The 13,141-nt window shown below is 36.9% G+C and overlaps 1 protein-coding gene across 4 annotated transcripts in view; it reads right to left on the bottom strand.

Annotated features, from left to right (window-relative positions):
* The window catches only part of LOC127957264 (double C2-like domain-containing protein beta), a 283,809-nt gene that overhangs the window by 269,124 nt on the left and 1,544 nt on the right, over nucleotides 1-13,141 (bottom strand). For 3 of the 4 annotated variants that reach the window (XM_052555724.1, XM_052555726.1, XM_052555727.1), the window contains exons 2-4: nucleotides 8,785-8,875; nucleotides 8,521-8,664; nucleotides 8,291-8,420 (exon numbers count right to left, since the gene is read on the bottom strand). In XM_052555724.1, coding sequence (XP_052411684.1) covers nucleotides 8,291-8,420; nucleotides 8,521-8,664; nucleotides 8,785-8,861 — 351 coding nt within the window. In that variant the 5' untranslated portion in view covers nucleotides 8,862-8,875. Of the gene's footprint in view, nucleotides 1-8,290; nucleotides 8,421-8,520; nucleotides 8,665-8,784; nucleotides 8,876-12,374; nucleotides 12,480-13,141 lie in introns of those variants that run through there. The other variant, XM_052555725.1, reaches the window with a different exon arrangement.

Raw genomic sequence — 13,141 nt, 5'->3', positions numbered from 1 at the left:
TGTGGTGTTTTCAATCTGGACTGTCTGAGGTCTCTCTGACAGGAAGTCCAGGATCCAGTTACGGTGGTGGTGGGAACTTCCTCACAATGGTGTCATTTTGTGCCTTGAAATGTGCGTAGAAGTCATTCAGTCGATCTGGGAGGGAGGCATCACTGTTACGGACAGGTTGGGTAACGGTTTGGATGCCTTGCCTTGGATCATCGGTTCTCTTTTAGCAGTTCAGTCAATGTACTGTTAGGAGTAACTGAATAGCTCCTAGGGAGGGAGTGTAAGGCATGTTTATAAACCAAATAACTTGTAATTTGAGGATTAGTGTGTACTGGAGACATGAACGGTTTCAATCGATTCAGTTTGATTTGGTGAGCAGGTTCGACCGGTTCACTAAGAAGATCCGGTTAAATATAAAGATTCATTCACATTCTAGACATCACTAGATGAGACAAAACCAATGAAACCCATTACAAACTAGGCATTTGTTGCATCCAGTGGGGACACAATTACTGATTACCAGAGATGTATAGTAACGAAGTAGAACTACTTCACTACTGTACTTAAGTACTAAAAGGCGGTATCTGTACTTTACTAGAGTATTATTTTTATTTTTTTTACTTGTTACAATTATAATAATGTTACGAATCATTCCATTACAAACCACTGCCAGAACTGTAGATGGCAGATTTGATGAAGCTGGCACATCATTGAGCGAAACAAGCGATTAAGAAGACTGCGCGTGCTGACTGAACTGCTGTGAAGAGAGAAATGAACACCGAGCCGAGCCAGATAATGACTCGTTCACGAGTCAAGAACCGGTTGCATCGGTTCTCGGATGACCAGTAACGTTAGTTCTTTCTGACAGTTCGATTCAATAAACCGGTTGAAGAAAACAAGTCACCGATTCTTTTGCGCTCGATGCAATGGCGTCATTGGCGTTGACTGCACCTGGGCTCATAACATTAACACAGAATCAGTTCAGAATCAATCACCAAAAGAATCAGTTCGGTCCAGCACTCTGTATGTCGGTTTGCTTCACACTAAATCACACATGCGCAGTATCATCAGCTCCTCGGTTCACGAATCGGACAGAAACGGTTCTTGACTCGTGAACGAGTCATTTTCTGGCTCGGCTCGGTGTTCATCTTCGGGTTCTCTCTTCACATCAGTTCAGTCAGTGTACTGTTTGAGTACATGAATTACTCCGGGATATTGGTTTGTTTTAACTCAGAGGGAGTGTCAGCCACATTAAACAAGTTAACAGCTTAAGTCATTTGTGGATTAATGCGTATTGGAGACGCGAACTGTTTAAAACGATTCAGTTCGATTTGGTGGACTGTTTCAAAAAGATCCGGTTACATCGAATGATTCATTCGCGAACCAGATATCACAAACTGCTTTGTTTTTAACTGTCTTACAACAGACACGGAAGAGAAGACAATGCTGAATAAAGTCATAGTTTTTGCTATTTTTGGACCAAAATGTATTTTCGATGCTTCAAAAAATTCTAAGTGACCCTCTGATGTCTTAAGGGTTTGAAACAACATGAGGGTAAGTTATTAATGACATCATTTTGCAAATTGGGCTAACTAACCCTAGTAACCGTTTTTTGTTTACAAGAAGTTACAGTCAAAGGAATTGTGATTGTCCTTTAGGTTAATCATTTGAAATAGTAAAAACAATATGTTCAAACGTTTGACTACTTTCTTTAATAGCTACATAACACAATACTTCTACTTTTACTTTCAGTACTTGAGTAGTAAATTTTAAAATAGACTACTTGCAATACTTAAGTACAAAAAATGTTGAATACTTTAGTACTTCTACTTAAGTGTGGTGCTTAAAGAGCACTTCAACTTCTACTCAAGTCAATTTTTTGATAGAGCACTTGTACTTTTACTCAAGTATGGGTCTCTAGTACTTTATACATCTCTGCTGATTACAATGACTTATACTGTCTTTTTACGCATTGCGTATCATGCTGCATAAACATAAAACCATGTCTGCATTTGTGATCTGAGAAACGACAAACAACAAGCACTACTCTATACTGCTCAAAACCTGCGTTTGAATCATCAGTGGCAAATTATTTACATATAAACAATGTACTTACAGGCTGCTAGTCAGAAGCGCAAGACTGTCATTGCAATGTTTGAACTGCCCAACTTTATAGAAACAGCCATTGTTCCACAGATGCATTGCAGGCTACAGGTTTAGGAAACAGTCCTCATCCTCCATAAAATGCGCTGCACACATCTGAATATTTAGGTTAGACTGTTCTGGAACAGTGTTGAAATACAACTTAACCACTGATTTCTCATCGTGTCCTCTTTAGGAAGGCCAAGTAGTTTGCTTTAACAACAAAACACAAAGCGACATCAGCGACATGGCAGTAGCGGTAACAGAGGGAATAAAAGTTACACCCTTTTCTTTGCGTGAACATTTGAGTGGAGACGTGGGGGCATGTTAGAACAAGACGTTTTAGGGGGGTGTGGATGAGTCTTAAATTTGATAAAGAATATCTCTTTGTATTTGAGACTTTGCAGATCTTTATGCACCAAGAGCTTGAAACAAGGGATGCACCAAATCCAGGATTCGGATTTGGCCGAATACTGGGCTTTTTGACGGGGTTCGGTTTCGGCCGAACCTTAGGTTTTTTTTTCACCGAATCAGAGCTTGTGAGCGGAGAGCAAATTTCTGAATATCCCGATCCACTCGCTCATTCGATGGGGTCTCACTCAACCCAGAATGGCCTGCTGGTTCGAAAATATGCATGGAGTCATTTCATTGTTTAGTAATAAACTGGTGTTTTCTGTGTTGCTGCAAAGATGAAGTTGACGATGCAGACTCGCCATGAACGCCAGAGAGAAATGCACATTTCATATGGATTAGATCATCAAAGAGTAGCCCATTTATTTGGTTTGAATATTTTTGTTTAAAAGTAGACATATCAAGCTTTCTGTAATATATAGCCTATATTTCTCAAATCTGTGAGGCACACGCTGAGTTTAGTTCACATGCAATGCAAGTTCAATTCAATTCAATTCAATTCAAGTTTATTTGTATAGCGCTTTTTACAAAATAAATCGTTACAAAGCAACTTTACAGAAAATTATGTTTCTACAATATTTAGTAGTAGCTAGTAGTTTGTGTACATTTGACAGGATTTTAGAAAAAAATAATAATAATAATACAAGACGTAGTCAGCTAGACGATGAACTATCAATATTATTAATTAAGTTATTATATGATTCAGTCACACATTTAGCAATAATTGTTAGTTCTGTTTGTTGATTCAAGGTAGCATCATCTGGGGTCCTCTGAGGGTCAGCATCATTCTCTTCTCACTAGGAGCAAGTGATTGTGCCAGCGCCTTATTACATTGTCTGCTAGGCTATATATTTGCTTCTTATTTATTAAATATGGACAACTGATTGATAAAACATTGGTCAAAATTAAGATACAATTTATACAAAACGAAAATCTTTTAAAAAGAGTTTTCTATAAAACAAAACTTAATGAAGTCTTCAAAATAATTTTTTACCAAAAACAGCAACGTTGCTCCCCATGCATTCTTCTTTGATGCCTCCATCTCTACGTGTATCTTCATGCCAGTTATTTAGCCAATAAAGTGTAGGCCTATGTATTTCAAAAATGAACTGACCGCGACCAGAATATCATGAAAAATATTTTTGAATGACTTGTAACCGCGGGCAACCGCGGGTGACCACAGGCACCCGCTCATTTTGGATCAACCCGCGCATCACTGACTTGGGTATTCTAAGTTTTTCTCACTTGTCATTGTTTTCTTTTTTTCACAGTTAAAATAAAATAAGATGAAAAATACATTGCTGTGGACATTGTTTACTTCATTAATGTGTTTTACTGTGTTAATGGAATATGCGAGTAGGTTTCGGTATTCGGTTTCGGCCGAATCTTAAACAGTGGATTCGGTATTCGGCCGAACCCCAAAAATCTGGATTCGGTGCATCTCTACTTGAAACACTCCAAAAAGAAAGAAAAAATTTAAAATCGCATCATATGACCCCTTTAACCACACTACCCTGCCCCTCCCCACAAAACAACCATTCAAATTTTTCCATAGTCAGGAATTATTTTATTTAATATTTGATTGATATTCTAATGGGCCAACACAAAACCTAGAAACCAAAGCTGTAGTCCAAACGATCCGCTCGCTGTAGCTCTTGAAAAGGGATTTTTTTTAAACTAAACATGTCTCTATGGAGTAGACCTTGAGATTTGTAACTTTGTAGATCTTTTTTTGTCCTAACATACACACGGACTAAAATTCAAAAAGTGAAAAAGCATAATACGACCCCTTGAATAAAAAGAATTAGAATAGAGAGTGCTAGAGTTAGAGGGTCAAATAAAGATGGAAGAGATAATTCATTCATTCATAAAATTTGAAAAGATTGAAGCGAATTACAAGGGTGTTCACAGTGGGCTGTGTTTACATTAATCTCGCCTCAGAAAAGCATTCTGTGCAGAGGTAAAACTACATGCCCCAGCCAAATGCACAAGTGCTCTTCAGCTCTCAGCATTTGAGTGTGCAGATAAAAACTAGATTAGAATGCCAACTGCGGTTATAATCTAAGCTCAAAATCAATTCAATAGAAGGTAAAGATCTTAGAATTGACTGACGAATCGATTTATCATCACAGCCCTAATAGACAAAGGGATTTCCATAACATTTTTTTCTCCAAATCTGTTAATTTCAGCAATAACGGACTCTCAGATTCCATATAGTACAGTGACCTCCACTAATATTGGCACCCTTAGTAAATATGACCAAAGTCTGAGAAAAATCTGCATTGTTTACCTTTTGATCTTTCATTCAAAGAATTCACAAAATTCGAACATAACATTAAAGTAAAACAATTGAATGTGGGGAGAAGATATCATGATAAAAGAATTGTTCTTCTCCAATCCATGTAGGCCACAATTATTGGCACCCCTAGAAATGATTGAGTAAAAAAAATCTCTGAAGTATATTACCATTGATATTTATAAACATTTTTTTTAGCACACCAGGGTGACTAGGAGCATGAAATTTTCCAGCCATTGCTTCCTGTTCCACAGGATTATAAATATGAGGAACAAAGTCCAAATACCCCATAATCATTCATCACAAGAAGTAAAACCAAAGAATATAGTTCTGATGTGCGGAACAAGATTGTTGAATTTTGCAAAATAGAAAGTGGCTGTAAGAAAAGAGCTAAAGCATTGAAAATCCCCATTTCCACAATAATTTGTTGATTTGAACCCCTAAAAGATGTTACAAATCAGCCTGGAAGAGGATGTGTGTCTATATCATCCTAATGCCCTGTGAGGAAGAGAGTTTAGTTAGAGAGATTAGTTGAGTCTTGGGGTCATAAAGCCTAAAAAAATACAAATAAATCAAAAAGCCCCTACATCAGCACATGTTGTTCAAGAGGGTTTTCAATAAAAATTCTCCTTGCTCATCTAGAAACAAACTCCAGCATATTCAGTTGTCAGACACGACTCGAACTTCAAATGGCATTTGCTTATATGGTACATGGCATAATGTATTCATTCAGATAACAAAAGATAAGAAATCTAAACAATATGCCTCCATTAGACATCTTATAAAGGCCCATGCATGTCTCTTCCATCAGGACAATAATTTAAAAACAAGCATCAAAATCAACACAAGCACAACGAGCACAAAATGAAGCTTCTGCCATGGGGGTCCCAGTCCTCTGACCTGAACCCTATAGTAAATGACTGAGGTGAACTGAAGAGAAGAACATGGAGCTGGTAATCCGAAGGATCTGGAGAGATTCTGGATGAAGGAATTGTCTTTGATCTTCTATCAGGTGTTCTCCAAACTCATCAGGCATTATAAGAGAAAACTCAGAGCTTTTATCTTGGGAAAAGGACATTGCAATAATTGGGTGGCAATATTTGTAGCCAACATGAACCAGAGAAAACATTTATTTCACAAAGAGACCCTCCTCCCCACACTTTCAATTGTTTTACTGATGATAGGTAAGACTTTTGTGAATTCTTTGATGAAATATCAAAAGGATAAACAATGCAGATTTATTTTCACAGCCACCTTTGCTCATATTTACCAAGGATGCCAATATCAAGCATATATGAAGGGCACCTTATAAGATAACACAGTCTATTACACAAATGGTCACATATTGTCTGAAGACATGGGCATTACCAATCTAATATGAATAATAATAATGATAATCAATTTGTTAATATCCCCTGCATGTTGAAAAGCCATAGTAATTTCAGTGAAGTCTAGAAACAGCAGCTGTTGAGAATGATCACAGGTCATGAGAGAGCAGAGTGATGTGAGCTCAGGGTTTCTGTAACAGATGCTCTGTCCTCACTGACACAGACCTGCTGTTAAGGATCTCATTCAGTCTTTAGCACTCCTTAGTCCTGTGTCAAGTCACAGTGTGTGTCTGTCTCCAAGTAAACTACTAACTGCAATCCCAAACTGCAGTGGAAAGTATCAGTCTTGTGCCACTAAGTGCAATATCAGTACACTAAAGCAGTGTCTCAGTTACACACTGCACCCTTGTGGTCACATTAAGAACAAGTCCAAATTAAATGATATTTCCAATAGCAGGCTACATTAAGCAATATACTCTATTTGATATGTTTATTTGAGCATACTACTTAAACATCACTGCTCTGTCATGCCCACCATTTGCAGGCCAAACTATTAGGATAGTGTTTTTTTTTTTTGTTTTTTTTTTATGAAGGATAGTACTGTTGTGTTTTGGGTAACATAAGTTCTGAGGCACATTATTTACCTATTAGGTTAGTGGTTTTTTTTTTTTTTTGATTAAGGATAGTACTGTTGTGTTTTGGGTAACATAAGGTCTGAGGCACATTATTTGAAGAGATTTTCATTTATGATTTTCAGAGTATGTGAGCGGAGCGTGGAGTGGAGTGGTGTGATTTTTACAGGAGAGAGGAGTGGATTTTTTTAAAAGTCGGAGTGTCTTGGTTTTCACTCACTCCAAGGGCGCTCCATCGCCGCTCCATCATGACTGCAATCCTTGCAAACAACCCGTCATATAACTGCATATTTGGCAAGAATTCACGTTAACATATTTAGCTAGCTTGATAGATAAGGATCACTCAAAATCAGAAAGACTGAAGGCTAGGATTGCTATATGGACATGACCGGGAAATTATAGTTCTCAAGTATGTTTGATCCTTCTAGATAATGAATATTTTTAGCCGAAATAATTTTTTAACTAGTACTACAACATTTTTTCACATGCAATTGCTCTCTCAATAATGCATTACAACAAATATAATCTTACAGTGCTAATTCATATGTGTCTGATTTCAAATGATCAGAAATCTGTAAGGTATGAATCGATCCGTAGGTAAAATAACTGCCAAAAATGTTTCATCCCAATCTAAATATGCACCGCAAAAAGCAGCAATTATACCTTTTAATGCTGACATATGTTATTTGTCATGTGGTAGGAAAAAGGTTTGCATACTATTGTTCCAATAAGCCACATTGAAACTCTCCTGCTATTTTATAGATTTTCTTTTTTAATATAAGTTATGAACAGAAGTTAAAATGTAGTATTTCAAACATACTGAAATACTTTTGACACGGAGCTAAGGTGGAGCTGTGTTTCTGAAATCAGTAAGGGCGGAGTGGAGCGGGAGCACAAAATGGTCAACCCGGAGCGGAGCAGGAACAGAGTGATTATTAAATGCTTGGAGCACAGAGGGGAATTTGTTGACGCTCCACTCCGCTGACATACTCTGATGTAGAGTAAGATATGCCATTACATGTGGAAAAAAAAGGCAAATTCTAAATCTTTTCTGCAAGTTCTTAACTGTAAACATGGGCTCAAAAGTTGCAAGTACTTCAATTTAAGGTTTTATAAAGAAAAATCTATATAACTGACCAAAATAATGTAACAGACCTTAATTTAATTATTCATCCAAATCCTCCATTACAAAAACCCATTTGAGATTCCTGAGGGGACATGTGAATTGTTCCCGTAAGGGTTTTGAATAACTTTTTTACTGCAGCATATACACATTCACTGTGCACAGTATGCATCAATTCTGTATGCAAAGATGATGACTTTTTAGACTGTCCTTTAATGTATAGATCTTTGCTGCCACTATGTGGTGTCTTAGAATTACTGCATGAGCCCACAGATCGTTACTACATGGAAATGACTAAGTGTACTTGCAAAAAGCAGTGAGTGTGAAGCATAGAGAATGTCATGTTTAGAAGATTTAGACCAGTTTGTACCATGCAGCAATCGAAACAGAGGACGGACGGAGAGCTCAGCAGACCAAACACCTCACCACACAAAAGGCACTGTGACAGGCCATTTCCCACAGCAGATCTCCTCATGTTCTCCAGACGCTCCACTAAACGCCTGAAACACACACACACACACATCTAAAGTTACAGAAGACAGGACATTGTGTGACAAAGCAGAAAAAGCATAAAGTTGATGCAGACTGCTAAAGTCTCACCCAATCCGGTGTTCCTCAATGATCTCGAGCTGTTCAGCACGGTGGATGACACTCATGATGAGATCAAGCTCTCTTTTCTCAAGTGTCTGAGCTTTCCTCTGTCTCTCTGACTGAAACGTGTGGATGGACCAGCCTGTATGTAACCTGGATGGAATACAGACACATAAGACAAATATCATTCATTCACTCTCTTTACATTGGCTGACTTGAAGAAAGACATGCTGAAACACAATTTGTGTAACAGATTTAAACAAACAAACTTACTTTGCTCTAAGCGCTAGTTGTCTGTCATTGGGACAGACCCAATGCTCATTCTCACTGCCAAACATGGCGTCGGTCATGTTTCACAGTGGAGCTGTAACAGATCAGAATGATTTTATTATCATTATGACAATAATCAAAGTATGATATAAAAGTACGAAACAACAATAGCAATATAAAGTAGGTTTGAGAATGTAATTGTTTCCGACCGTGAATATAAATATATAATAAGCACTCAACTTCAACGTCACAGCCGCTCATTGGCTTTGACAGGTGTTAGCGGTTTGTTTTGATGGAGTTTATATTCAATTATGTAAAAGTGGAAGGATGCAGCTCAACTGATTACTGACAGTGCATTCATCTCACAACACCTGCCAAATGACAATTTCAGACCCAGACACGAAGACATTGTGCAGTCTGACTAAAATAGCACTTTATGATGAAAATAACAGTACTCTTTCTCAAGTGGAATGAGACTGTATACATGTTTGTTCTGGTACTGTATGGATCCTATTTATTTAATCATTTGAGTTACAAGCAAGTTAAATGAAAGTGGTTGTGCAAAAAAATATATATATATAATCTTTAAATTAAAAAATACTTTGATCAAATAAGATATAGGCTTTGATAAATCAAATATAAATATAAAATATATTATCTTTGCACTTCTATAATATATACTGGAAAAACATGTAGCCACATTCACATTTAAAATTATTACTGAATTAACTTACGGAGTTAAGGCTGCAGTAGGTAACTTTTGTAAAAATATATTTTTTACATATTTGTTAAACATGTCATTATGTCCTGACAGTAGAATATGAAACAGATAATCTGTGAAAAAAATCAAGCTCCTCTGGCTCCTCCCAGTGTTCCTATTGCCATTTGCAGAAACTCCATCGCTCCCGGTAAGAAACAACCAATCAGAGCTGCGGTCCGTAACTTTGTTTGTATTCAAAATGTAAAAAAATGTATATAATAAGCGAGTACACCATGAATCCATTTTCCAAACCGTGTTTTTAGCTTGTCCTGAATCACTAGGGTACATCTATAATAAGTGTTTATATTCTGACTATTTTAGATTGCTTCGGGGGTACCGCGGCGGAGTAACCCAGTACCTTTGTGATTCTTCATAGACATAAACAGAGAGCAGTAGTTCTGGCTATAATGTTCTTCCACAAGACGCAAGCAGTTCTGTTTATTAACCGCTAGAGCGTCAAAAATTCCCTACCGCAGCTTTAAGTGTTAGAATTAGCTAAATTCTCAATTTTAATGTATCTAAAAAATCTACAGGTGCATTTCAAATTAGAATGTCATGGTTCATTTATTTCAGTAATTCAACTCAAATTGTGAAACTGGTGTATAAATAAATTCAATGCACACAGACTGAGGTAGTTTAAGTCTTTGGTTCTTTTAATTGTGATGATTTTTGCTCACCTTGAACAAAAACCCATCATTTCACTTTCTCAACAAATTAGAATATGGTGACATGCCAATCAGATAATCAACTCAAAACACCTGCAAAGGTTTCATTAGCCTTCAAAATGGTCTCTCAGTTTGGTTCACTAGGCTTCACAATCATCTGGAAGACTTCTGATCTGACAATTGTCCAGAAGACAATCATTGAGACCCTTCACAAGGAGTGTAAGCCACAAACATTCATTGCCAAAGAAGCTGGCTGTTCACAGAGTGCTGTATTCAAGCATGTTAACAGAAAGTTGAGTGGAAGGAAAATGTGTGTAAGAAAAGGATGCACAACCAACAAAAGAAAACCGCAGCCTTATGAGGATTGTCAAGCAAAATCAATTCAAGAATTTGAGTGAACTTCACAAGGAATGGACTGAGGCTGGGGTCAAGGCATACAGACATGTCAAGGAATTTGGCTACAGTTAGGGATGCACCGGTTGACCAGCCATAAATCGGAACCGTTTTTTGTTTAAACGCGATCTGCGACTGCCATTAACTTCAGATGGTTATGGTTATTGTTTTCAATAGCCAAAAGCCAGTTTGGCCTATTAAATACCAAATAAACTTGTTCATGCATCTTGTTTATGCATACTTTCCTTCTTTCTTGTTTGTTGCTTAAACACAAACTGATCACCTCCATGCCACACAGAATTGAGGTAGTAATTAAATCAAAAGGAGCCCTTACCAAGTACTGAGTACATACATGTACAGTAAATGGACATACTTTACAGAAGATTCACAAAACAAAAAGTTTATTGGTCTTATGAAGTACTGTAATTTGTTGTGATAGTGAATTGGTGGATTTTTGTTAAATTTGAGCCAAAATCATCACATTTAAAAGAACCAAAGACTTAAACAACTTCAGTCTGTGTGCAATGAATTTAATACACAAGTTTAAAAATTTGAGTTGAATTACTGAAATAAATTAACTTTTCCCGTGACATTCTAATTTTTTGAGATGCACCTGTATATTTGGGAAACTTCACTATTTTTATAGATTAAGAAACACTTTCCAGCTGATTAGAAAATTGTATCTATACGACTATTACTGGACTGGATTACTGGATATAAATCAGGTTTTGATTAAACTGGTTAAATTATGTATATTATTATTATTAATATTTATAAGTATTGGTATTGTGTATATCCACACATACATACTTTATAAATGTATATAATAACATTTTTAATAATAGTACTAGTAACAACAATAATATAAATAGTTACAATCACAATTATTATTAATTGTTGTTGTTATATACATTTATAAATTATTAATATTTAAATTACAAGAAAACAATGGATCACATCATATATATATATATATAGTTCAACAGATCCATTTATGTTGTAGTAAAACAAATGGATAAGATATTTGCTGTTGAAACAATCATGACTTTCAGTACATTGATAAAAATTTGATATTTATAAACATCAAACCAATTTAATGTACTGTGCATAAATTTCACTTTAAGTCACTTGAAGCACTTGCTCAATTCTCTTTCTAACACCGACATAATCGACACCTTTTTGAGAGATAAGCGAGGCCAAGTCTATTTACATTTCCATGAGAACTCCTGCTCTTTTTTTGGCTCTGCTGCACAGGCCTCAGGCATTAAGGACAACGGCTCCAACAAACTACTTAGTTACACTAGCAGACTTATAGCATATCCTCTCAAGCCAACAGCTTTATTTCCAGAGAAAGCAAAAAGTCTAGCAAACTACTAACAGCAAACTCTGGTATTTACTCGAAGAGTACATATCAAACAATCTTCAAGTTCTTGTGTACTTTCTTCCATTTGCATTACACATGCTGGTGAAAACCCTGACTGATAACCATAGGGATTTCATTCAGAGAAAATGCATGCTCTTTAACTACTGTTTTTAACCTGGAATACAAAATGCCCAATCCAACAACCTATTTCCTCAAAGAAAACACCCATATCCTCTTGCTCTTTCTAAACGACACAGAAAAGAGTAGGCAGAGTCCTTATTTCATTAACTACAGGTCTCTTACTCCAGACAAGGCTCCTTTTTAAGATGTCAACATTCTGGCATCCATTCAAGTCTAATCCACTCGAAAGCAGTCAGCAAACAGGCACAGACAGACAAGAAAGAGTGCTTACCTTACAAGAGCACAGCTAAAGTGGTGTTAATCTGATCCTCTCTCAGTATGAGAAAGTGAGAGTAGAGGAAATAAGGCGGCAGAGGAGGAAACTCCCGATTACACTGATCTCAGATCAGGTTTGCTGCTTCTCTTACCATGGATCAGGTCACATGACCCAAGTACAATCTATCCAAAACATCCTGCTCCTCCACTGATTACAGTGATTGAATAAAGAAACAAGAGTGACAGTGGTACAACCAAAATGAGACAGACCTCACAGGTGCTAGAGGCTAAAGGCTTTACTATTGACCTGGCCTTTAAAAGCGGACAGTATAAATCACAGTAATCTCATTCGCTGGGTCTGCTGCAGCACTAAACCATTTAGAATAGAATATTAAGGGACAACTACATTGTAAAATTTCTTGTGGAGTAAATATGTTCACTGGTGTTCATGCAATTACACTGCATGGGAGGTTGACAGATGCAAAGACTGCATCTTTATGGAGTGTCTCAAGCTCCCTGTAACTAAAAGCATCGGAGTTAAAGCTTAACATTCTGACTTAAAGGGTTAGTGCATGCATTACTCCGGGATATTGGTTTGTTTGAACTCAGAGGGAGGGTCAGCCACATTAAAAAAGTGAACAGCTTAAATCATTTGTGGATTAATGCGTATTAGAGATGCGAATCATTTAAAACGATTCAGTTCGATTTGGTGAACTGAATGATTCGTTCGCGAACCGGATATACAGACTGCTTTGATTTGAACTCTCTCTTACAACAGACACA

Source organism: Carassius gibelio, chromosome B5 (genome assembly GCF_023724105.1).
Source record: "Carassius gibelio isolate Cgi1373 ecotype wild population from Czech Republic chromosome B5, carGib1.2-hapl.c, whole genome shotgun sequence".
In the NCBI taxonomy this organism is placed as follows: Eukaryota; Metazoa; Chordata; class Actinopteri; order Cypriniformes; family Cyprinidae; genus Carassius; species Carassius gibelio.
This window is presented reverse-complemented; position numbering and strand designations above follow the sequence as displayed.